Here is a 22833-nt window from a genome sequence, read left to right as displayed (position 1 = left end):
GGTGTGTGACGTCACACTAAACTACATAAATACTACATGGCCGTTAAATACATGGCCTGGGGCCTAGGGCAGCCAAGACTGCAAATCCGCCACTGATTGACTGTATTATACTTTCAAAATAATGCATAAGACAGTTAAATTCAGCCCAATACCCACAAAAATTACAAGTGCTACAAATGAGGGCTACCGCGTATGAGTTCGCCGCTAGAGGCGCTAGTGTAGCGTGAGGTCTCCCGAAATGTCAAATCTCATAGTTTTTGGGTGAGCTACGCGGGTTTGTTTATAATTAGAATAATTTTGTGAATATTTTACATTACCTGAAATTAATTATGGCAATTATGCGTTACGGGGCAATGAATGTCTGTGTTTTGAGACAGTTTTGTCTTTCGGAAACCTTTGTCCTCCCTTTTTTCCGAACAAAACGGGACTACGCAACACTGTGGTATGCTCGATATTTTTATGGTACAGTTTTAAGGTGTATTAAATATGATTTTAATCTAAACTTTGTTTTCACGCCCGTAATAACACACTTTGAAAGCCACACTTTAAAACCTCACGCAACAGTGTGGCGCCATCTAGAAAGACAAAAAACGTTAGCTCTAATTGACATAACTGTTAACTTATCATACAAACTCAAAATAGTGACAATTATGTACAATTGTAGCTTTTGTGGCATAGGGGGCAGGATAGTTATCAATATCGTACGAATGCAAGACTAACTTCAACTGGTCCCAGTTCCTGTCCCTCTGGAAGGTGATCGGCCAGTAGCGCGGGTCGCTGATCCTGACCTCCCTCAGGGTGTTCAGCTCCGGTATGATACAGGGTGCCTTCATCTCGGTGACGGCGCCCGCGAGGTCGATGACCTGGAGATGCGCGTAACACAGCTTGCCCGTGCTCAGGTCGCGGGGGAGGATGAGTCGCGGCTCCACTGCTAGCACGTACAAGTGGCGGAAGGCTTGGAGGTGGTATCTGGAATTAAGTTAAATATAAATTTTGCTGTTTGCTTTTACAGGGAAAATGCGATATTCTCGAAGTAGCAGTTTTACTTTTAAAGTGAACTTAACATAAAAATTGCACATCGGTTTTTGGAACGAGACTCGGCTAATTTCGGCTTCGTAGAGCGTTGTCACACACTAATTATGTGACGTTTGTCAGTCGTTGTACAGGTGCAATAGAGTACGGACGCATTTAGATGAAATTTATATAATAAAGAGTTGTTGAAACCCCCCGAAACTTCAAATTGTACGATGGCATTTTTAGGAAAAAGAGGGTACTATCCTTTTTCTAGTAGTTGCAACAGCTCTATAGATATCCGAAGTTGACATGTCATTAATTTGACGTAAACTAATTCCATAAGGCTCATGTCAGTTTCTATGGGCGTGTACATGAAAAACAGGGTCGGTATTTCCACGTTGGTATTATCCGGGCCGGTAAAGTGTCACCAATCAAAACGAACGAGTCAAAGACACATAACTTCTTTTTTTTTGTTCTGGGCTTTGGAACAACCCGTAACCGACTGGACTATCGTAATTTGCCGGCAAAGAAAACTCTTTAATTTATTAAAATTAATTGATGGTAAGTACTTAAAAATCTGATTTTTTTTTCTGTTAATTATAAAGGTTATTCCTATCGATAAAAAAGGTACAAGCGTTTCTAAAATTTTCATCCATTCCCCAATGTACATTGCATGCGTGGTTATTCATGTTAATGTCATACACGTATTAAATATGAAGTACAGGCATATTACACACACACACACACACACACACGCACGCACGCACGCACGCACGCACGCACGCACGCACGCACGCACGCACACACACACACACACACATAACATCACGCCTGTATTCCCAAATGGGGTAGGCAGAGCACACGAAACGTTACCGCTTCGGAGCCACTTTTAGCAATTTTAGGGCATATTATAGTTCAGATAAAATGTGTGTATTCTCTTTTGTGTCCATTAATCGATCAGTACCTGTTGTCTTCGCTATGTGTGGGGAACTTGGGGAAGAATGCGGCCACCAGCGCGCCGATAGAGGTCGCCGACGTGCTCAGCGTAGCCCGGCCTCCCCCCAGGAATAGGAGCCCTATCGTGCAGTGTATAGCCATCTGAAACACAGTTAACCATACCAACCAACCAGTTCTTACAAAGAAATGTTTTTAAATTTGAACCTTTATTGTCATTTCGAAGCATGTTCAAATTAAATGAGCTTTGCCCGGGCTAAAACTCGATAGTAAGCGTTTTCCCAGAGATAAGACCAAGCTAGCCGTCTCCGATATCCATAGGTATCCATAGATTCGTTATAGCTATCGGAGTGACACAGGGTATATCATATTTCAATATGGCGTCCGCGAAACAAAATAAGGCAAGGGAATCAAAAAATAATTTGCATTGGGCTTGAAATGAAAGCTAATAATTATGCCATTCTAAATATGTATGTATGTAATAATACTTTGTCACGGCACTGCTCGAAAATGTGGCCATAGATAACCTAAATCCGGTACGCAAAACTGTCTATATGATGTGGACATTAACAGCTGACTCGTTTATGGCTCACAAGGCACGACAACAATGTAACACATTACCGTAACAGGTCGTATCAATATATGTACTTCAGAGTACGATACTACTTTTTAGAATACATTTCAGAATTTCATTCCCGGTGCGCTGAAACGGCAATCGGACCAATCAAAAGTTATCGTCTGCTGAATGACAAATTAAACTGACCAATGAGAATTTCATGACTTTTATAAGGGTTTTTTTTCTTAAACGCATAATATGCACAAAATGCTTTATGAAATACGCAGCATCGCAGGAGGTCGGGCATGACGAGGATGAAGTTTTGTTTTTTAAATATGTGGTTGGGTACTGGCCGGCTGGCTAAAGTCAGCCGGGTTCAGGTTTGAGGGTTAGGCACTGACCTGCGCGCCGTGCGGCAGCGCGGGCGGCGGGCTGGCGCGCGGCGGGGCGCGCCCGCGCGCGCGCAGCCGCCGGCAGTATCGCAGCACCGCTATGTCGCCGCGCCCGCACATTATCTGACAACATACAGCATTCAATCAAGTTTAAAACAAACACCCGACTGTAAGATCAACCTATAAATAAATCGTAGCCTATGTTTGAAACGTTCGTGTTTTTTTTAAGATTTCGGAATTGTAAATTCCTGTGGGGAATTTACTAGAATAATCTATGGAGGGCTGTAAACCTACCAAACCTACAAAACCTACCGCCTACTGCCCTAAACAACCCTAAAGCCCTAATTCCCTAACCCTACCATAGATTCAATACATATAAATAAATAAAGTCGGGATGTCTGCACCATGAGACCTACGGGTTACAGACGGATAGGGTAGTGGGATAATCACTGCTAGTTACACAGACTCATGCAACTAATTAAGGCTGAAGGTGTCTTATGCCACAGTGATGGAAACCTGGTAAATGATACAGCGTCGACTTCCAAACCCAAAGAGAGTTTATTTACAAATTTACAAGTTTTATATTAAATTCTGCTTATGTGTGAGTACGTAAATATACTCGTCGTTTAATAAGTATTTTGTTAACTTAATGAAATCTAGCTTAGCACTTTGCCCGTGCTAGATGCGATTGTGCAGTTTATTGTCCAAATCGTGGTGCTGATGTCGCAGTGCTATGTTCACTGCCACGTGAACAGGAATGAATCTTCGGAGGGACGGTGTGATGCGATGACAAATAAAAAGTGCGGGTAGTTCGAGATACGACTGCCGGTATTTTTCGGTCCGCATGATAACTATACAGCCCAAATCCGCTCATTCTGAAAGGCCTGTACAGTCGCTATCAGATATTTCGGAACGGTCAAGGTGTTCAAAAATATCGGCACATGCACTCTATTGTTAAGGTATTATATTGTATTTCGATCCAATTTATGAAAAGTGTAAACAAAGACGCCATTTATCCAACCACAGACATTCAATGATGAGAAATCTAGAACTTATTGCAAAATAATTAATCTGTTCAGTAAATCGATTAATTTATAAATTGAATAGATCAAAGTATTATTCTCTATTTTATTATTTACAATACTTGATTTAATTCCAAAAACTGTTTATTCAAATATAAAAGCAGTAACTATTTTTTAATTTTTAAGGAAAGTAAATAAAAATCGCTTAATCATCCGCGCATTAATCGATTTTTAAAATGTCAAATTTTCCACCATCTCTACGCTAGTCTATGCTACTACAGATTATACACATGTTTCAATCAAGAAATAACGTCAGATTTTGACGAAGATTTTTCAAATGAAAAATAAATATTGAAATCAAGTGAATTTTAGTGAAAAATGTGATTAGACATCTAGTTAAAAGACACGAATCGTTTAAGGGCATACATGTCCAAATGTCAGAAAGTCCAGGTGTCACATTGTCCATGGTCAAAAAGTCCGAAGGTTATAATGCCTTAATGTCGGATAGTCCATATGTCCGAGAGTCCAGGTGTCACATTGTCCATTGTCAAAAAGTTCGAAGGTTATAATGCCTTAATGTCGGATAGTCCATATGTCTGAGAGTCCAGGTGTCACATTGTCCATTGTCAAAAAGTTCGAAGGTTATAATGCCCTAATGTCGGATAGTCCATATGTCCGAGAGTCCAGGGGTCTCATTCTAATTTGGTTTTGTTTACACCTATTGCAATCGAATTGTTTTCGACTCGATCGCCTTTACTGTCAAGTCAATAAGAGCTGCCACCACGTAGACAAACGATAACAATATGGAAAGAGACAATGTAGAATGAGGGCCCAGTCCATCTGCATGACTGGATCAGCTGGTCAATTCTTGTCGACTCGACACGACATGTACGAAGCATCATAGATGCATCTGGATCTTACTGAGAATGGATCTCAGGGTGTTAGATAACAGACTGGAAATAATGCAGATGAGCAATCTAGCTCTCTAATCTATTTCAGTTATATTTATATTTATCATTTAGTTCTGTTAGTCATATTTTTATACAATGAGACATTATGGGATTCAGGCCTTCAGAACTAGGACGTTTAATCCTTCGGACTTTTTGACCATGGACTTTTTGACGCTAGGACTTTCAGACACTAGGATGTTTCATCCTTCGGACTTTTTGACCATGGACTTTTTGACGCTAGGACTTTCAGGCACTAGTACGTTTAATCCTTCGGACTTTTTGACCATGGACTTTTTGACGCTAGGACTTTTAGACACTAGGACGTTTCATCCTTCGGACTTTTTGACCATGGACAATGTGACACCTGGACTTTCTGACATTTGGACATGTATGCCCCTAAACGACACGAATTATAGATAAATGTGTTATTGATTCGATCCAGTGAGTGTTTATACAAGAATTTTGATGAAATCGGTTTGTTTACACTTTTAATAAACGTTTAGAGTTCATGTATCGAAAATTTTGATCACCTTGGCGGCTCCGAAATATACATGATGGCGCCCGTAGCTAGCAGTGGGACGTATACATTATGAGCTGGGATGATGATGACAGGCTAGGTTATCAACAACTAGGTTGCAACTCACCATGCCGGCAGACAGCAGACAGACGCACAGACAAGCCTCGAGCGTGGAGCGTCCCGCCAGCTCGGCTATGCTCTTGCCGCGCACGGCCAACAACAGCTTGGTGTAGTGAAGCGCGGCGTCGCGGGCGTCCTCGTCGCCCGAGCCCGCGAAACGGAGGCCCAAAGCGAAGCACGCGCCTGCTATTATGTTGCAGTACGCTTGGCTGGAAAAAGGGATATGGATCGATCAACTGTTTCTTGTATCTCGTTGCCATGGTTACGACTCCTTTACAAATCATTAAAACTATGGATTTCTATGTTTTCTGTGGTTACCCTTTGGCTACCACGGTCGGCCATAGACGACAAAAAAAAAATCAGAAAATCGTTCCATAGACGCCACCGGCCACGTAATGCCGACATGGTACCTATGGCACGATTTTCAGCTGTCGCGTTTTGCCGACCGTGGCGTTCAAAAGGTTAAAATTCATCGAGCGTATATTTTTACCCGACTGTCCGAAGGAGGGTTATTGTCGTAGTTACTAACCCTTTATTTTATGGACTAGAATCATCGTGCCATATTTTTATTCCCACTGAAACCTTAGTTTATTTTAAAATTTTAAATGGTCATCCTATAGAAAACTAAAGAAAGAAAGAAAGAAGACATTTATTCACTCACATTCACAATAGGTTAGGTTAGGTTTGTTTTATAACAATTCTGAACAATTATAGGATTCAGAGAAAAAAGAGTCATGACAAACGATCGTTCTGACAAACATTACATTCGGACTTTCAACAAGGTTTTACTTACAACAGTTTTTTTAAAGAATTTGACACCGTACTCTTGGACAACAGGACAGAATATCATCATCATCATCATCCCAGCCTATATACGTCCCACTGCTGGGCACAGGCCTCCTCTCAGAACAGAATAACAAACAAAAAAAAGTTGATTGCCTCAATCGACCCACATTTAGGTGGGTTATGGGAAGCAACGGTGAAAATAGGCAAGGCGACTGAACTGAGCAAATCATAGCTAAGGCAGATAATAACTATAAATGTGAAATTTAACGACAAGAAATTGTAGCGTAAATTTGGAAACTGGATTATCAACTCACTTCATTGCTTCGTAGTCAACGTTTTCGTCGGTGGGCTTGACGAAACAGTACGGCCGGATGGTGGAAGGCACCTGGCTCTCTATCCACTCCTCGCTCGCTTCTATGCTGTCCCACATTATGAGGCCTGGGGGAGAACAGTTCAACAGAATTCTTACATAGGGTATTTGACATCATTAACCGATAATCCGAAGAGTCTATTAAAACATTTAATTTGGAAGACCAGATTAATTTTAATATTAGATTTTTACTTGCTTTGAAATAAATGAATAGTAAACTAATGATGTGATGTCATAAAAAATCTACGGAACAATCGCGTTTTAGCAGTACATAAAGAATTTGCAAAATATTTCCGACCACTTTTATTTTTTATTTTTTATTCTACTGGATGGCAAACGAGCAAGTGGGTCTCCTGATGGTAAGAGATCACCACCGCCCATAAAGATCTGCAACACCAGGGGTATTGCAGATGCGTTGCCAACCTAGAGGCCTAAGATGGAATACCTCAAGTGCCAGTAATTTCACCGGCTGTCTTACTCTCCACGCCGAAACACAACACTGCAAGCACTGCTGCTTCACGGTAGGATTAGCGAGCAAGATGGTGGTGACAATCCGGGCGGACCTTGCACAAGGTCCTAAAACTTGACTTATTTATGTTAGTATAGTGACAAGACAATATACTCTCTGCAGGACGGAATTCTTCAACGGTTAATGGCATCGACTTGAAACTTGATACGGATATCATCATCATCTCAGCCGTAGGACGTCCACTGTTGGACATAGGCCTCCCCAATAGACCTCCAGTTGGTTCGGTTGGAAGCGTCTTGCATCCACCGTGAACCCACGGCTTTAAAGGTCATCCGTCCATCTCGTTGGTGGATGCCTACGAGACGTGATACGGATATGTAGTTTGTTAAACAATGCAAGTACACTACAGCCACAGAGTACATATATAACAGAGACACCCACTAGTACAAGCAAATGGTATCACCCTAATACTGGCTATTCAACTGGCTATTTTTCTTTTCTTCGATTTTCCAATAGATGGCACCAGTGAGAACACAAATAACACGATTGCCATCTAGTGAGACACTAAGGATACGGTACACTGACAACAACCAACAAGCTCACCAACTGAGCCTAGACGACTAGAGATACGCATGATGTCTCTGTCTTATTTACGTCATTAGAAGAGAATGGCATGTTTCTCTCAAATAGTTTCGACGAATGTGAGCAAGCGCGGGGCAAGCCCAGCAAGCGCATTCCGGTTATTCGCCATCTAGCGTCACAATTGCAAAACACTACGAAAGCTTCATAGCTGAAATGTAGCCACATGTAGCCTATACTATCGTATTCTCAATTTATTATTTTTATGGTGTTTCTTTTCTTCAAATTAAGGAGTTGAATTAAGGTTGATGTGAAGTTGTGTTTATAAAATATGCTAGTCTTTATTTTAATCTTAATATTTCTACTTAATTCGGCTTATTCACATTATATAATTTACAAATGTTAATAGTAGTGCCATCTATTGCTGTTCTTTTGTATTAAATATAGTTTGTAGGGATTGGTGGGCCATGCTACAGCCAACAAAAAGTACAGTTGGCAAAAAAAAGTTTTTATCATAAATATTTTTTGGGGTCGATTAAAACACACCTCTAGCTATAATCCGCAGCATCAGTAGATCAGGCCTCACGAAGTCCAGCAGATAGGCCGTGGTGGGCGGGGCCAGCCAGCTGGCGATGGCCTCGTTGTTGGACCTGAGGTAGATGAGGCCGAGGGCCAGAGTGGCGCCTGGTGACGTCACGTCCAGATTCACGTTGCTGCCTTCGCGGATAGCGTACGAGCTGTGCTTGTATTTGTCGCGTTGGACGCCTGAGCAGATATAAAAGGGTGGAATGAGGGCTATCGTTTTTGGTCTCACTAGATGGCGCACTGTTGCGTGAGGTTTTTAAGTATGGCTTTCAAAGTCTGTTATTACGGGCGTGAAAACAAAGTTTAGATTAAAATCATATTTAATACACCTTAAAACCGTACCAAAAAAATATCGAGCATGCCACAGTGTTGCATAGTCCCCCGTTTTGTTCGGAAAAATGGGAGGACAAAGGTTTCCGAAAGACAAAACTTTTTCAAAACACAGACATTCATTGCCCCGGAACGCATATTTGCCATAATTAATTTCAGATATTGCAAAATATTCACAAAATTATACTAATTATGAATAAACCCGCGTAGCTCACCCAAAAACTATGAGATTTGACATTTCGGAGACCTCACGCTACACTAGCGCCTCTAGCGGCGAATTCATTCGCGATAGCCCTCATTAAAACACCGGGTAACGGTAACTATACAAAATGATTAGCTAGCAACAAAACGAAGAAAGAAAGCAATATTATAAATGCGAAAGTTTTAAGTGTTGTTACTCTTTCTTTTATGTTTATTTTTTAAATGTTCCACTGAAAACCAATGTTGATCCTTGCCTCAACACTATGCCGTGTGTGGGGCTCAATACGGTATTTGACAACTCCTGAATTTGCCATATCTTAATATTATTATGAAAATATAGATGTACAGACAGTGCTTAGCGGAGAAAAAACTGAAATCGGTTGAAAATTGGATTTATAGTGATTTTTTGAAAAATCTATATACCTGTCTCTTTCTCAAACGCTGTTTTCTATGCAGCAAGTATGGCGGTACTGGCGTGTGACGTCACATGCCAGTATGTCTATCTCTGTTTAATCTTGAATTACAAACCTTTATAACTTTGTTATTTGTAAAGGTAGCTTAAAAACTGTTTCTCTATTCGATAACAGGCATTGTGTAGTTTTAATTTATAAAACATATACAAAATAGTCAAATACCGTATTTATACCATTGGATGTTCTTTTTATTTATTTTTTAATTTCCAATGTATTTTTTTTCCTGTGTATCGAATATGTACGTAAATGTTTTTTCTAATCACACACATACGTTTATTTCCTTTTACTGCGTTCGAAATTCCGAAACGGAATTCCGAGTGTACGTGGCAGCCCTAACAGTGGGTAAAGGCTGGAGTCTAACCTGTGGGGGGTCTCGCCCCCCGCTCGCCCCCCAGCATGTAAGTCCGCAGCGCGAGCGCGTGGTGCGAGGCGGGGCCGCCCCCCGCCGCCCCGCGCCCACCATCACCAGCCCCAGCGCCAGCCCGGCCGCCAGGGCGTAGCCTTCCCGCTCCGCGCAGGACTCCGGCTCGGGGCCCGGCGGCTTGCCTGGAAGAGATGGAAATGGAGGGATGGTTTCAGGTGTCACTTTGCGGAAATCCAAACCTTTTACTTTGCCACTCGGTTAACTATGCGTGGAAGGAAGAAAGTCGTAGTTCTTTTAATTGAATGAATGACTTAAAAAATATAATGTTGTGAGTCATAACGGACCCCGTGCTGTATGTACCGTACTGACCAATCTCCATCAGCAGCACCTGCGCCAGGTGTGCGTGTCTTGTGTCCTGGTACACGAGGCCCAGCCCCAGCAGCGCGCACACGAGGATGCCGTGCTGGATGTCCAGCTCCACGTGCGAGGGCGGCAGTAAGGCCTCCAGGTGGATGCTCATCATCTTCGTGGCTTGCAGGTCCATTGTGCCTGGAAAAAAAAATTTGTTCAATTTTTTCTAACATTCACAAAACAGGAGAAAACCACCTGAAACACCTGTGAATGGTTCAAATAAAAGACCAGCGTCGACTACATCAAGCCGAGTTGGGGTTCATAATTATCATTATAACACGAGAGAACCGAAAGACGGAAGACGAAAAAAAATTGCCAGATGATCTGGTTGAGTCACCGTTATGGCGGATGCAGACCGCTTTCAACCGAAGCAACTGAAGTTCCATGGGGGAGGCTTATGTCCAAGATGACGATAAACGAGACCGACCGGGGACTTGCGAGACCGGCGGCGCGCTAAGCAAATTACCTGTTGAACGGTATCTTCGTACACACAAACATAATTCGACTATAATTATGGAGCAGCGGTACCCCCTGACACAGCCTTGATCAAACTTAAAAGGAGGCTCCAGCCATCAATAGTACATTAGTGCAGAGGCCATGAAGTAAGGGAATGATGGACGAGTTCGGGGTAGACTTCGGGGTAGGATAAAATGACTCCAGCAATCCTTGTTCTGGCCGAGGTTTGTATAGTGCTTTTCTCAAACAATGTGAGGAAATATTTCATCCATCCATCCATCCATCCATTTATCCATGCATCGCATCGCATCGTATCGCAAATGCTTAGAGTAGTGGTGGATGGCTGTTTGTAATTTTTCCTGCGTCAGTTTAATGTTAGTAAGCAAATTTAAAAAGTTAGAGCAGCGGACAATAATGGATTTTCATACATACTTCATGGCCTAGGCCAAGAAGTTATGTAGGGAGCCATAAATGAGAAACTTCATGTCTCCATTTCGTGAGATCTGGTTCCATCTGGTGTCAAACTGACAAGAGTTTCTATGGGCGTGTACACAAAAAATATCATGTCGGTATTGTACGTCCGGTTAATAGTGTCACCCACATTAACGCAGCCATTTCCGAGCATGTTGGAGAAAAAATTGGTTATGTACGAATACCAGCAGTGACCTCTGTAAGTGGCGGCGATGCCCAGCAGCAGTCCGACGCTGATCATCTCATTGCAACGCACGAGGTACTCGTATATGTTCATGAACGGCATGTCCCGGAGGTGCCCGTTCAGCCCCAGGGCCATCAGGAAGCCCGCGTGTTCGGTGGACATCTCCTGCGTGCCCTGTCGACAACATACGACACTCGTGTACAGAGGAACCAATGTTTATTATAGCCAAAAGCTTTAAGCTCACAATGTGCTATTAAGCACGACCTAACTGGAGTCTGTACTGGCTCCAGTCATAGGCACTGGGCTAGGCCAGCCACCCCGTTGTGGAAGGTGGGCCACAGCAGGCAGTGGGGGTAGGTATAAACTTAGGGTAGTAAACTTACTCGTGTTTTATTAAACTAAACACGACCAAACTGGAGTCTCTACTGGTCACCCAGTCATTGGCGCCAGTGCCAGCCCGGCTGCCACCCCGTTATGGAAGTTGGGCCACAGTATACAGTGGAGATGGTACCACGATATTGGATTTCAATCATGAGCTACAGAGCCAGGCCGGCCGTTAGTCCATTATAGAAGGTGGGTTACAATAGACAGTAGGGATAAGTGTCTAATATTATTAGTATTGGAAATGATGATATCCGCAGTAGAACTAAGGTTACCGACATAGCCCGAAGAATTGCTAAACTGAAGTGGCAGTGGGCGGGGCACATTGCTCGCAGGACTGATGGCCGATGGGGTCAGAAGGTTCTCGAAGGTAGGCCTCCAACAAGATGGAGCGACGACCTGGTTAAGATCGCGGGATCGCGGTGGATGCGGAAAGCACAAGACCGGTCTGAGTGGAGAGTCTTGGGGGAGGCCTATGTCCAGCAGTGGATGTCTTTCGGCAGACATGGTGTTATTAGTATTAGCAGTTCTAAACTTACTCTTGGTTTATTAAACACGACCCAACTGGAGTCTATACTGGTCCCAGTCATGGGCACCAGCGCCAGGCCGGCCGCCACCCCGTTGTGGAAGGTGGGCCACAGCAGGCAGTGGGGGGAGGTGTCGGCGCCGCCGAGCGTGATGGTGTTGGCGCGCGGCGGGGGCGCCCGCCCCGACACGCACAGCTTCGGCAGGCTGAGCGGCTCGGTCGGCGCGCACGGCAGGCTCCGCAGGGTCACCATGCCCCTGACACGTTTCAATAGTTTATACTTCTCAAAAATATCCATAAAAGTTGACATTATCGTTTACAATTTATATATCAGAAGGCGAACTGCATAGTTTATGGTCAGCGAAAAATTAAAAAGTTAACAACATTGCAGGATCGATAAACTCGACAACAATGTCGCATACCGATTCCATTATTGTCGAGTATCAAATTTACAAAAAAAAACTGCCAATGGCATTAAGTTGGCACAAGTCGCATACAGCCAAGTCATATGACAAGTATCAATTATTTTGTTGAAACCCTGGACTTTTTTATTGTGACTTGTGGTGTTTTCTGTAAAAAAATTAACCTGCAGTTTTTTTTGTGAAAAAAGGCAGGAAAGCATAGGATCATCATCCCAGCCTATATACGTCCCACTGCTGGGCACAGGCCTCCTCTCAGAACAAGAGGGCTTGGGCCATAGTTCCCACGCGGGCCCAGTGCGGATTGGGAACTTCACACACACCATTGAATTGCTTCGCAGATTTGTGCAGGTTTCCTCACGATGTTTTCCTTCACCGCAAAGCTCAATAAGCATAGGATATATATGCGAAATTCGTTTTTTTCCTTGACCATTGCAATGCTGGAATAGCAATTGCTGGCTTTGTATTAGTTAAACGGAAAAAAATAATGAGTAACAAAAATTACGACAAGCAATTATGGCTTGTGAAAAAAACATGCACCGCTTGTGGACACTGGAGACGATTGGTTACCTGGCGACAGGCAGCGCCATGGTCCTGGTGCTGATGGAGAACAGCTGTTTGTGGACACTGGAGACGATTGGTTACCTGGCGACAGGCAGCGCCATGGTCCTGGTGCTGATGGAGAACAGCTGTTTGTGGACACTGGAGACGATTGGTTACCTGGCGACAGCAGCGCCATGGTGCTGGTGCTGATGGAGAACAGCTGTTTGTGGACACTGGAGACGATTGGTTACCTGGCGACAGGCAGCGCCATGGTCCTGGTGCTGATGGAGAACAGCTGTTTCTCCTGCTCCTCAATGAAGTCGTGGTCGGACACCTCGGGCCGCTGCGTCAGCTCGATCGTCACCGGAATGGACGACTGCAGCAGGTTCAACACCTCCGCCATCCTGGAACAACAATCATCATCAGCATCAGCCGAAAGACGACTGCTGAGCAAACACCTCCTCCTAGAAGTAAGCGTCCACTGATCCGCATCGTACGCTTCGGACGTATCGTATCAAATGGATTGTATTATTCTTTTCATCACACTTGCTCGTAAACAGTGTCGTAACATGCAGGCTACCTTGGTTGCAACCCCCCAAATAAAACCCTCGACCTTAATGTGCTTGTCATGAAACCCGTGGTCGGTAAATGAGTCATGTCCGTACTAATTGTGTTGTCATGAAGCCCAAGGTCGGTCGCATGAGTGTGATACTGCATGGCGTGCTGGTCGTGCAGGAGCACGTCGGGCGCATGGTCAGGCTGGGGTAGGGCGGCGCGGAGCTGGCGCTGCCAAGAGCGTAGTCAGCGGTATCGGCAATTACTTATTGAAAAAATATTACTTTTTCTTTTACAAATATACAATTTTACTCGCAAATGTGATGAAAAACATTGTATGTCGCACGGGCGGTACTAGAATTACGAACATCGACTCATTAAAGCCTTCTAATAGACTCTCGTTCGTAATTCCTTGTTTACCGCCCTTATGACACAATGTACTATTGTATAGAGAGTCATACAAGTGCGTCCACTGGTCCGCACTGTACGGATCGCACATTTCTATACAATGCAACAAATCCGATACGTCCGAAGCGTTCGATGCGGATCAGTTGACGCTTACCTTAGAACGCCACAATGAATGACAACTCGCAAGCTCGATGGTAAAATAGATGTGTTCCAAATAATATTAAAACAGAAAAATCAACAGTAATTTATGCACAGTGAGAAGAAAGGAATAGGTATATAACATATAAATAAAAACACTTATCATCTTATCATCTTGAGTTATCATCATCATCCCAGCCTATATACGTCCCACTGCTGGACACAGGCCTCCTCTCAGAACAAGAGGGCTTGGGCCATAGTTCCCACGCGGGCCCAGTGCGGATTGGGAACTTCACACGCACCATTGAATTGCTTCGCAGGTTTGTGCAGGTTTCCTCACGATGTTTTCCTTCACCACAAAGCTCGTGGTAAATTTCAAATGTAATTCCGCACATGAATTTCGACAAACTCAGAGGTGCGAGCCGGGGTTTGAACCCACGACCCTCTGCTTGAGAGGCGATAGGTCAAGCCACTAGGCCACCACGGCTTCATAGAAGTAAGAAATAGAGTCGCATGAGATATTTGTGCTCTCTTTGTTGTTTCAGATATTGGTGCTGGTAGCTGCACCCTTCCTCCCCTGGGTCCTGACCTGTGATCCCGAGGGTACAGAAGACTCAGCAGCTTGGTGTTCAGATGTTCCATGCCAGTGTTGGTGTCGCTGTCTTCGTTCTTACTCTGCACGGGTTCTTCTATCGGATTCCTGTTCAGGGAGTATGCTGTTTCCTTCTCTAGCACTTCTAGAGCTTGCGCTGTGGAAGAGAGATAGCAATACAGCATATTACATGTCAAATGGGCCATTTATTAAAGCTTGGCGGCTGAATATAGCTGGGGTATCTATTTTCATGTACTAAATCTGTGTAATGTGTAAGGTGTCCCACAATAAATAATACACTAGATCTGTAAATCCTCCTAATTCTAGGCATAGAATAACGGCCGAATGTACTTTATAAAGTACAAATTGTTAATTGAATAAAGAATTCTATGAATATTGTAATAATATCCAAAATAACAAAACAGGTCAACCACGTCTAGGTCTTAAACGCTAAATTTGTTAAAAAAAATGACAGGACTCAGGATATAAAGTAGCTCACATTCCATATATTACGTCTGTCTAACGTGGCTTATACTCTATATGCTAGATCTGTGTACTGTGCAAAGTGTCTCACATTTCATATATTAGATCTCTATAATGTGCCCCACACTCCATATATCTGTGTAATGTGTAAAATGTCCCACGGCCACGATCCCTGTACTAGAACTGTCTATCTATTGTGTAAAATACCCCACACTCCATATACCTACTGTCTGCGTAATGTCTAAAAAAAACTTACTATAATAAATCTGTGTACAGTCAACAGCAGAAGTGGATGAGCGGTTACGTTGCTCAAATTGATCTACACATGACTACTGGCAAGATGATAAGAATGTCTAGATCACTTTGAGCAACACATCTGCTCTACTTCTGCTGCCGACTGTAATATTTTTAGTGTCTCACACTCCATATACTCGTGGTTGGGCGCCACGCTGAGTGGCAGCAGTTCTTCGCGCATCGCCAGGGCATAAGCAGGCCCCGGCCAGCCCGCCGGCGGAGACCCCTGAAACAACACAACCGACATTAACTAACAAGGAAAGGTACCGAACTGTCCGGTTCCGTTTTGATTTATTTTTAACCCCCGACGCAAAAAGAGGGGTGTTATAAGTTTGACCGCTATGTGTGTCTGTGTATCTGTCTGTGGCACCGTAGCTCTTAAACGGGTGGACCGATTTGAATGCGGTTTTTGTATTTGAAAGCTGGTTTTTTATACTAGCGGACCCGGCAGACGTTGTCCTGCCTGAAAAATTATGATAACATACAAACAACAGCGCCATCTAGCGGGTCCAATTGCATTTTCAAACCATCAACCAACGTTGTTTTGCCATATAAATTATTTTAAGTGAATATTTTTCTAGGTAAATATAAAATAACGAACTTATTGTAAGTGTGTGGCGATGTGGTCAATGACAGACAGTTACGAAACCCATGAAAATTTTGTATGGGTAAATGTTTTTAATTTTATTTTATCGTCAATTTTCCAATGTTTTTAATAGTTATTAGTCTAGTAAAACGTTACGATGCGTTACAGGGGCGGGAAGGGTTCAAACAACGCGTTACGTCACAGTTTTTTTGTAACAAATACATACTCAAAAATGGTGTACCTAATTGTGTAATTTGTGTTATTGTGTTAATTATTATTTGTAATCCTTTCGACGAATGTTTTGACTATTTTAATTTTTATTTTTTTATATATTCTCTATTGAGTATGACATGGTTAAGTAATATATGTTTCCTGATTATTTTTGTATAGTATAGAGCATGCCCTGCCTAGTGTAGCACTTAACCTCTCTGTTTGCGTGCCAATAGTTGGCAAAATGTGTGCGACTACGTAATATGCTAAGAACCAATTTGTACCACATTTTATGCAAATAAAAACTTTGACTTTGACTTTACTATAATGTCCTCAAAAGTGGGAAAATCGCATCATCAGTTGTTGTTCTTGCCCTATAAATGCTCTCATGCCGAGTTGCCAGTGTGACTGTGCCAAAAAATGTAAGTTGGCATTCGGAAAACGGCTAAAGAAAAGTTAAAAAAATATGTATAAATAGGAAATTTGGTGTTACGTAACATTTAGGAGGGGGGAGGGGGGTCAAATATCTCCAAAAGTTGCGTTACGTATTACTTGCCGCCCCTGGGACGGTGAAGAGTTTCACAACAATTTGGGTCTGGTCACTTTTTTTCAGGTACTTTAGAGGACAATTGCTTCGAATAGGTTGAGTAGAGTAGATAGGTTTCAACAACCGGCTAATTCTGCTTCTACATGTTTGTACCTTGCACTTAGCGCAGATGCTGAGCAGGACGAGACCCAAGGCCGGTGGAAGGTTGTCGATGTCACGAGGGGTGATACCTGCAACAAACCAAAAATAATCACTAACAAGATCTTGACAGGTAACCGAGACATTTTTTGACCCTATATGTAGTTAACTCGCATTCCGAATAAATAGCAGATAATTGCACAATTTTACGGTGGGATCTAGCAAAGCGCATAAAAGATTACAGGTACGTTGAGCACCCTCGTACAGCTATGGTGTTTATATGTAGCCTATACACGTGGCGCCGAATAACCCGAGGGATTTTACAGGGTATTTCTGACGATAATACGATAAAAAATGTTATATGAACATAGGTTCAATTATGTACTTAATTAAATTATTTTTTAGAACAAAATAATTCATTAAGCTTAGCACGGCCTTGTGAACAAGTCTTTAGTTAAGAGAGTGAGTAAGAGGAACCAATCTTTAGTAGAGAAACAGAGTAAGCGAACATGACACTTGATTTGATCTGACGTGACAATCAGTAATCATTTTTAACGTTGACATTTAGTAACATCTACATATTTCATGATATCGGCCAGTTATTATAGCATAGGTAAATACAAATAGTTTGCACTCTCGCAACTCGCGATTCCTATTGCGATAGAAACAATCTTAAGTTTTAGCGATAAGTGAGGAGTACTAATTGTGATTAAGTCAAGAAAAAGATATTATAATTACACGGCTATGCAGCAGTCTGTTACTCAACTCAGTTTTAAGTCGCATCTTCAATATCGGTAGAAATAACCATGATAATTAAACCTACTTGTAGTTGGATATCAAACTTAAATACTGCCAACTGGCCAGAAAGCATGCCATTAGTATGTCTGCGTTTAAAAATATTAAGTGGTTAAACATACTACGTCACATACTTAGGGTGTATTACACTTGAGATTTTTCTACTTATGATTTTTCTTAAATAACGATTATCTCAAAAACGGGTTGTTATAGGACTACATGTTATACTACTTTATATACTCCAATTGGGCTCTAAAATCGATGGTTAAAATCCCTCGGGTTATTCGGGCCACGGTGTATAATAATAAAAAGTTTTTGGTAAACAATTCATTTTTAGTAGGTACAAGCTTTTTTGCTGACTGTACTTGTATTTGGACGACCGGATTGCCAAGCGGTTAGAGAACCTGACTACGAAGCTTGAGGTTCCGGGTTCGAATCCCGGCCGGAGCAGACATTTGTATGAATATATGGTTCAGGATTAAAATTACCAGTATACATGGTCAGCAACCTGTCACGGTTGTACCTTTTTTTTGTCAAACTTTAAACCTAAAATTGCTAAAAGTGGCTCCGAAGCGGTAACGTTTCGTGTGCTCTGCCTACCCGATTTGGGAATACAGGCGTGATGTTCGTGTGTATACATGGTCCTAAGAACAGATTTCGCTCTCTCTTAGTTTCTGGGTTTACACTGGCCCTTTTGGATAGATCAGCCTGTACACATACCCCGCTCGCACATAGTGAGCACGGCCTGGTAGTGCGTGTTCCCGCGGCGCGTGCGCGGGGTGCTAGACGCCATGTTGTCGCGCCGCGATATCGTGTGCACGCCGCAGTTGCGACCGTTGCCCACTATGTTCAGGATCTGACAATATAAAACAGTAGATTGTGCAATGAAAGCATAAAACGAGCCATTTTACTCGAGACGTTCATACAGCCACCCGAGCCGGTACGGCGAGGGTGGTTAGACACGTCGATTGGAAAATGGGTTTCACCCTGCTTTATATTCCGGCGCAGTATAAACGACACCGCCCGCCGCCGGCCGGCCAGCTGTCACTCGTCGAATAAACCGGTTTATTTAGGTTATAGTTTAGTTCTTAAAAACGTTCGCGTTCTTATGAAAGTTCGGAGTTAAACCGAAATAAACCGGTATTTACCGCTATTTTCTAAACCGGTTCCGAGCTTTGTTATGTAAGATGAAAGTAAGTACGGGAGCAAAGGACATTTTTATTAATTCGTAGCTTTTATTTCATCTAAGATCTCATGATCTCTGAGACTCATCTCACATCGAAACATACAAGTGTGCGTAGGAATTACATATCTAATTCCTCCATCTACATTTTGCCAACGGACTTCCAGGCGGGGGGAGCGTCTTCACCCTTATGTAGTTAGGTTCCATTGGCCCGCACGAAGCAGTTTGCTTCATCATTCATAATGCGAACTGCTAAGGAATGGAATTCGCTCCCGTCGTCTGTATTTCCGGATAAATACAATCTAAGGCTCTACAAGGCTAGAGTGAATAGGCTGTTACTGAACCAGTGAGATTCACCTTTGTCTCATCTGCACTTTACATCAGGTGAGATAGAGGTTAAACACACAAAAAAAAACTCACCTCAATCAAATCCTTGGACATAGTGTTGACATCCGTCAGATATGGATAGTATCCAACATCCACGTCTTTGAACATAGAATTCAGATACGCGAACACGCTGGGCGGTTCCATTGTGAAATAGCTCGGCTGTGACAACTTAGCCACATCACTGTCGGGTCAGCTGCGAATCATCTGTGTTATACTCCAAGGTATACTCCGTAGGAAAATCCAGCCAGTAATGACCGACGTACCCATCGAGGCGCAAATCCTTCGCGATCTGATACAAAAACGCGGAGAGCGGCTTTAGATCGCTAAACAATAAAGTGTTCAACTTGATCTCTTCGTAAATCAAGTGGAACGAGTATAAAACTTGCACTGTATACGGAAACAAGAGCGCATGCGCGTTGAACTGGTGCTTTTCTTCTTTGGAACACCTTCGCGCGTATTTGTCCCGTCTTCTGGAGTCAGCTGACGTTACTGGCAGGTTCAATATGGCCGCCATGGAGTTGCCAACGGCTTTATGTAGCTTCGAGCTAAGGAGGTACTCCCAGTCTTCTGCAGTGCCGTCGCTGGATGTTCTTTGTTTCTTGGTAGCCACTTCGCCGTGGTCTTGGTCGTCGCTCTGGTTTTGGGAGAGGGTTTCTACGTCGTAGCCGAGGAGGGAGAGCAGGAGGTTTGAGAACATGGACCATTCCTGTTGCGGGGTCAGGTCCTGGCTGCCAGGCGCGTTGCGGACTCCGTACCATTTTATTATTACCTGGGGACGATATTATTGTTATTGTGAGGTTGTTTTGTCCCATTGTTAAGTAAAGTTTCCATTCAACGCTTCCAAGTTTATTCAGTTGTTTATTTACAAGTTCGTTTGTTTCAAATCTTGTACTCTTGTCTCACTTTTATTAGTCAGATTGACTTAAAATTTAGCTAACGCAAAAGCACGTTTTAAAATGTAAGTGCAGTCGATGTATGTAAAACAATAAACAAACAACCAAAATGACAAGCAAAGAAACAAACAGAGAGATCAATCTTTTTGTTTTAAACGGTTACGGTTGCAGACATGGTGACTCTATTTACCGGCCAGAATTTAGCGACCCGATTATTCGTGTATTTACACGTCCATACAAATAAATGTTGAGTTGAGTTTCTATAGGCGTGTACACGAAAATATTATACGCACCGGTAAATATAGCTAGACCGTTTAAATGAGAATGAGAGAGTATAGGACGACAAAGAGGACCGGGAGAGGTGAGGGCGGCATCGGCAGGCGCATTTTTGTTTTAACTATGCGAGCCTGCCGCCCGCACCTCTCTCGGTCCCCTTTGCCGTCATACCCCCACGCCCCTGTTCCGCGCGTGCAAGGACTCATTTAAGCGGTCTAGCTTTAGTGTCATCCACAGACACTTGATCTCTGACATATTATCAGGGCGCAGTGGCCCAAAGCACAGAATATATAATAGTACTAACGTACAGAATGGCCACGCTCCGCCCCGCACCGGTTCGAGTTACCCCACCCCTCAAGCGCAGATTGCAGGAAAACCGCAGGAAAGCAGTCGGGTGCGCAACGCGATGTATGTCGGCCGCACGGCACTGAGTTAGGGAGCAATAATTTTGCGAAATGGTAACGGTACCATACGTACTTCCTTTTTCTAAATAAATAATGATTTCTGAAATTATCGCGATTAATACATGAAATAACTACCTACCGAATAATTCGTTTAAGTTTGTACTCTTATGTCTATTGTAATTGAAAATAATAATGCTTAAATACACAGACAGACACATTTTAATTATGTAGGTTTAAATAAATAGGTAAGATTAACAATTACATTGTTTTGCACTATCTAAGCCATACCTACGTATAAGTATATGCACCGACGAATATATAATAATATCTGCAAAAAAATACATAGGATGCAATACTGCACGACTGATAAAGTTAAAGTGATCGTAAAAGGGTGGCTGCTCTCACTATCTTATAAAGAAACGGAGGCCCTACTTCTTGTCAGATAATTCTTTCTCCTGCTGGCACACATCTGCAGACACAATAGATACAGATACACACACGCACACACAATAGATATAGCTACACACACACACACACACACGCGCGCACACACACACACACACACGCACACACACACACACACACACACAAACACACATACAATGCTTGCGCACTTGTCGTCTTTTTTTTTAATTATTTTTAATGTAATTTAGGTTTTCTGGACTAAATTAGGTTTTATTCTGTTTCTTTTGTATTGTTTCACATATTGCACTCCAGGGTCCCAAGATACAGGCTCAGCCTAGTTTGGGGTCCGCTGGGCATAACTATACTGTAAACTTGTGAATTATTAAGCAAATAAATATTTTTGTATTTTTTTTTTGTAAGTAATAAGTACCTTTAAATGTCATTGGTAGCACTTATTAGGGTTTTGCGATGGTCAGACGCGTGTACAGACGTCGTCGTGCCTATGTAGATTCAAGAACGCGTATTTTGTACGGCGTGGCCGCCGTGCGCCCAAAGTGGGTCTTGGCCTCCGACACCAGAGTACGCAGATTGAGTTAGCTCAAGATCGTAAAGCTTCATCGATCTTTATCCATAGCTAAATACGGTATTTGACTATTTTGTATATCCATACTAATATTATAAATGCGAAAGTAACTCTGTCTGTCTGTCTGTCTGTTACGCTTTCACGCAAAAACCGCTGAACCGATTTGGATGAAATTTGGTACAGAGATAGAATAGACCATGGGAAAGAACATAGGCTATCTTTTATCGCGAAAAAAAGGCTTTAAGGGTTGAAATAGGGGGTGAAAGTTTATATGGTGGAAGTTCGTCGCTGTCGAAGATAAAACCATGAAACTTGGCATTTAGGCAGTTAATAAGAAATAAGTCGATATTTGGTTGAGCTTTTTTTGAAAATTCGACCTGTGAGGGGATGGAATAGGGAAAGCTCATATGGAAGGTCGTCATTATCAAAGATAAATCCATGTTTCTTTATGAAAATTGGTATTTGGGCACGTGATAAGAGATAAATAATTGTTCGAGCGTTTTTTTAAATTCTTCTTCTTCTTAAAACCGGTTAAAATCGACTCGAACTCGCGCGTCAAGGGTTCCGTGCATAGGTATTTATGAATATCAAGTGTTAGCAAAGCCAAGCTCATAAGCAAAATGTACGCAATGTGGGGTCATTTTACATGGCTTATTAACATAGACAGTCAGACATGAAAAATTATGATTTTCAGATTTTTCTTACTTATTTTGCTATAAAGGGAATAAAATTTGCTATAAGAGCTTCCTTTATACAAAATTTCAAGTTTCTAGGACAGCCGAAAGTACCCTATAACTTTTTTGAGTTTAGGGTTTTAATTTCAACTCGATAAATACTCCGCACGTTTACGGATAAAGGGTCTTGACAGACAGACGGACGAACG

At 42.6% G+C, this 22833-nt stretch overlaps 1 protein-coding gene across 1 annotated transcript in view; it reads right to left on the bottom strand.

Annotated features, from left to right (window-relative positions):
• The window catches only part of shtd (anaphase promoting complex subunit 1), a 33866-nt gene that overhangs the window by 3414 nt on the left and 7619 nt on the right, over positions 1–22833 (bottom strand). Inside the window, 18 exon segments of the mRNA XM_074089797.1 lie at positions 721–969; positions 1979–2112; positions 2926–3039; positions 5533–5734; positions 6626–6749; positions 8276–8494; positions 9680–9764; positions 9767–9864; positions 10052–10231; positions 11216–11378; positions 12125–12368; positions 13325–13477; positions 14764–14923; positions 15670–15769; positions 17040–17116; positions 18540–18675; positions 19423–19575; positions 19577–20158. Coding sequence (XP_073945898.1) covers positions 721–969; positions 1979–2112; positions 2926–3039; positions 5533–5734; positions 6626–6749; positions 8276–8494; positions 9680–9764; positions 9767–9864; positions 10052–10231; positions 11216–11378; positions 12125–12368; positions 13325–13477; positions 14764–14923; positions 15670–15769; positions 17040–17116; positions 18540–18675; positions 19423–19575; positions 19577–20158 — 3173 coding nt within the window.

Source organism: Choristoneura fumiferana, chromosome 7, assembly GCF_025370935.1.
Source record: "Choristoneura fumiferana chromosome 7, NRCan_CFum_1, whole genome shotgun sequence".
NCBI lineage: Eukaryota > Metazoa > Arthropoda > Insecta > Lepidoptera > Tortricidae > Choristoneura > Choristoneura fumiferana.
This window is presented reverse-complemented; position numbering and strand designations above follow the sequence as displayed.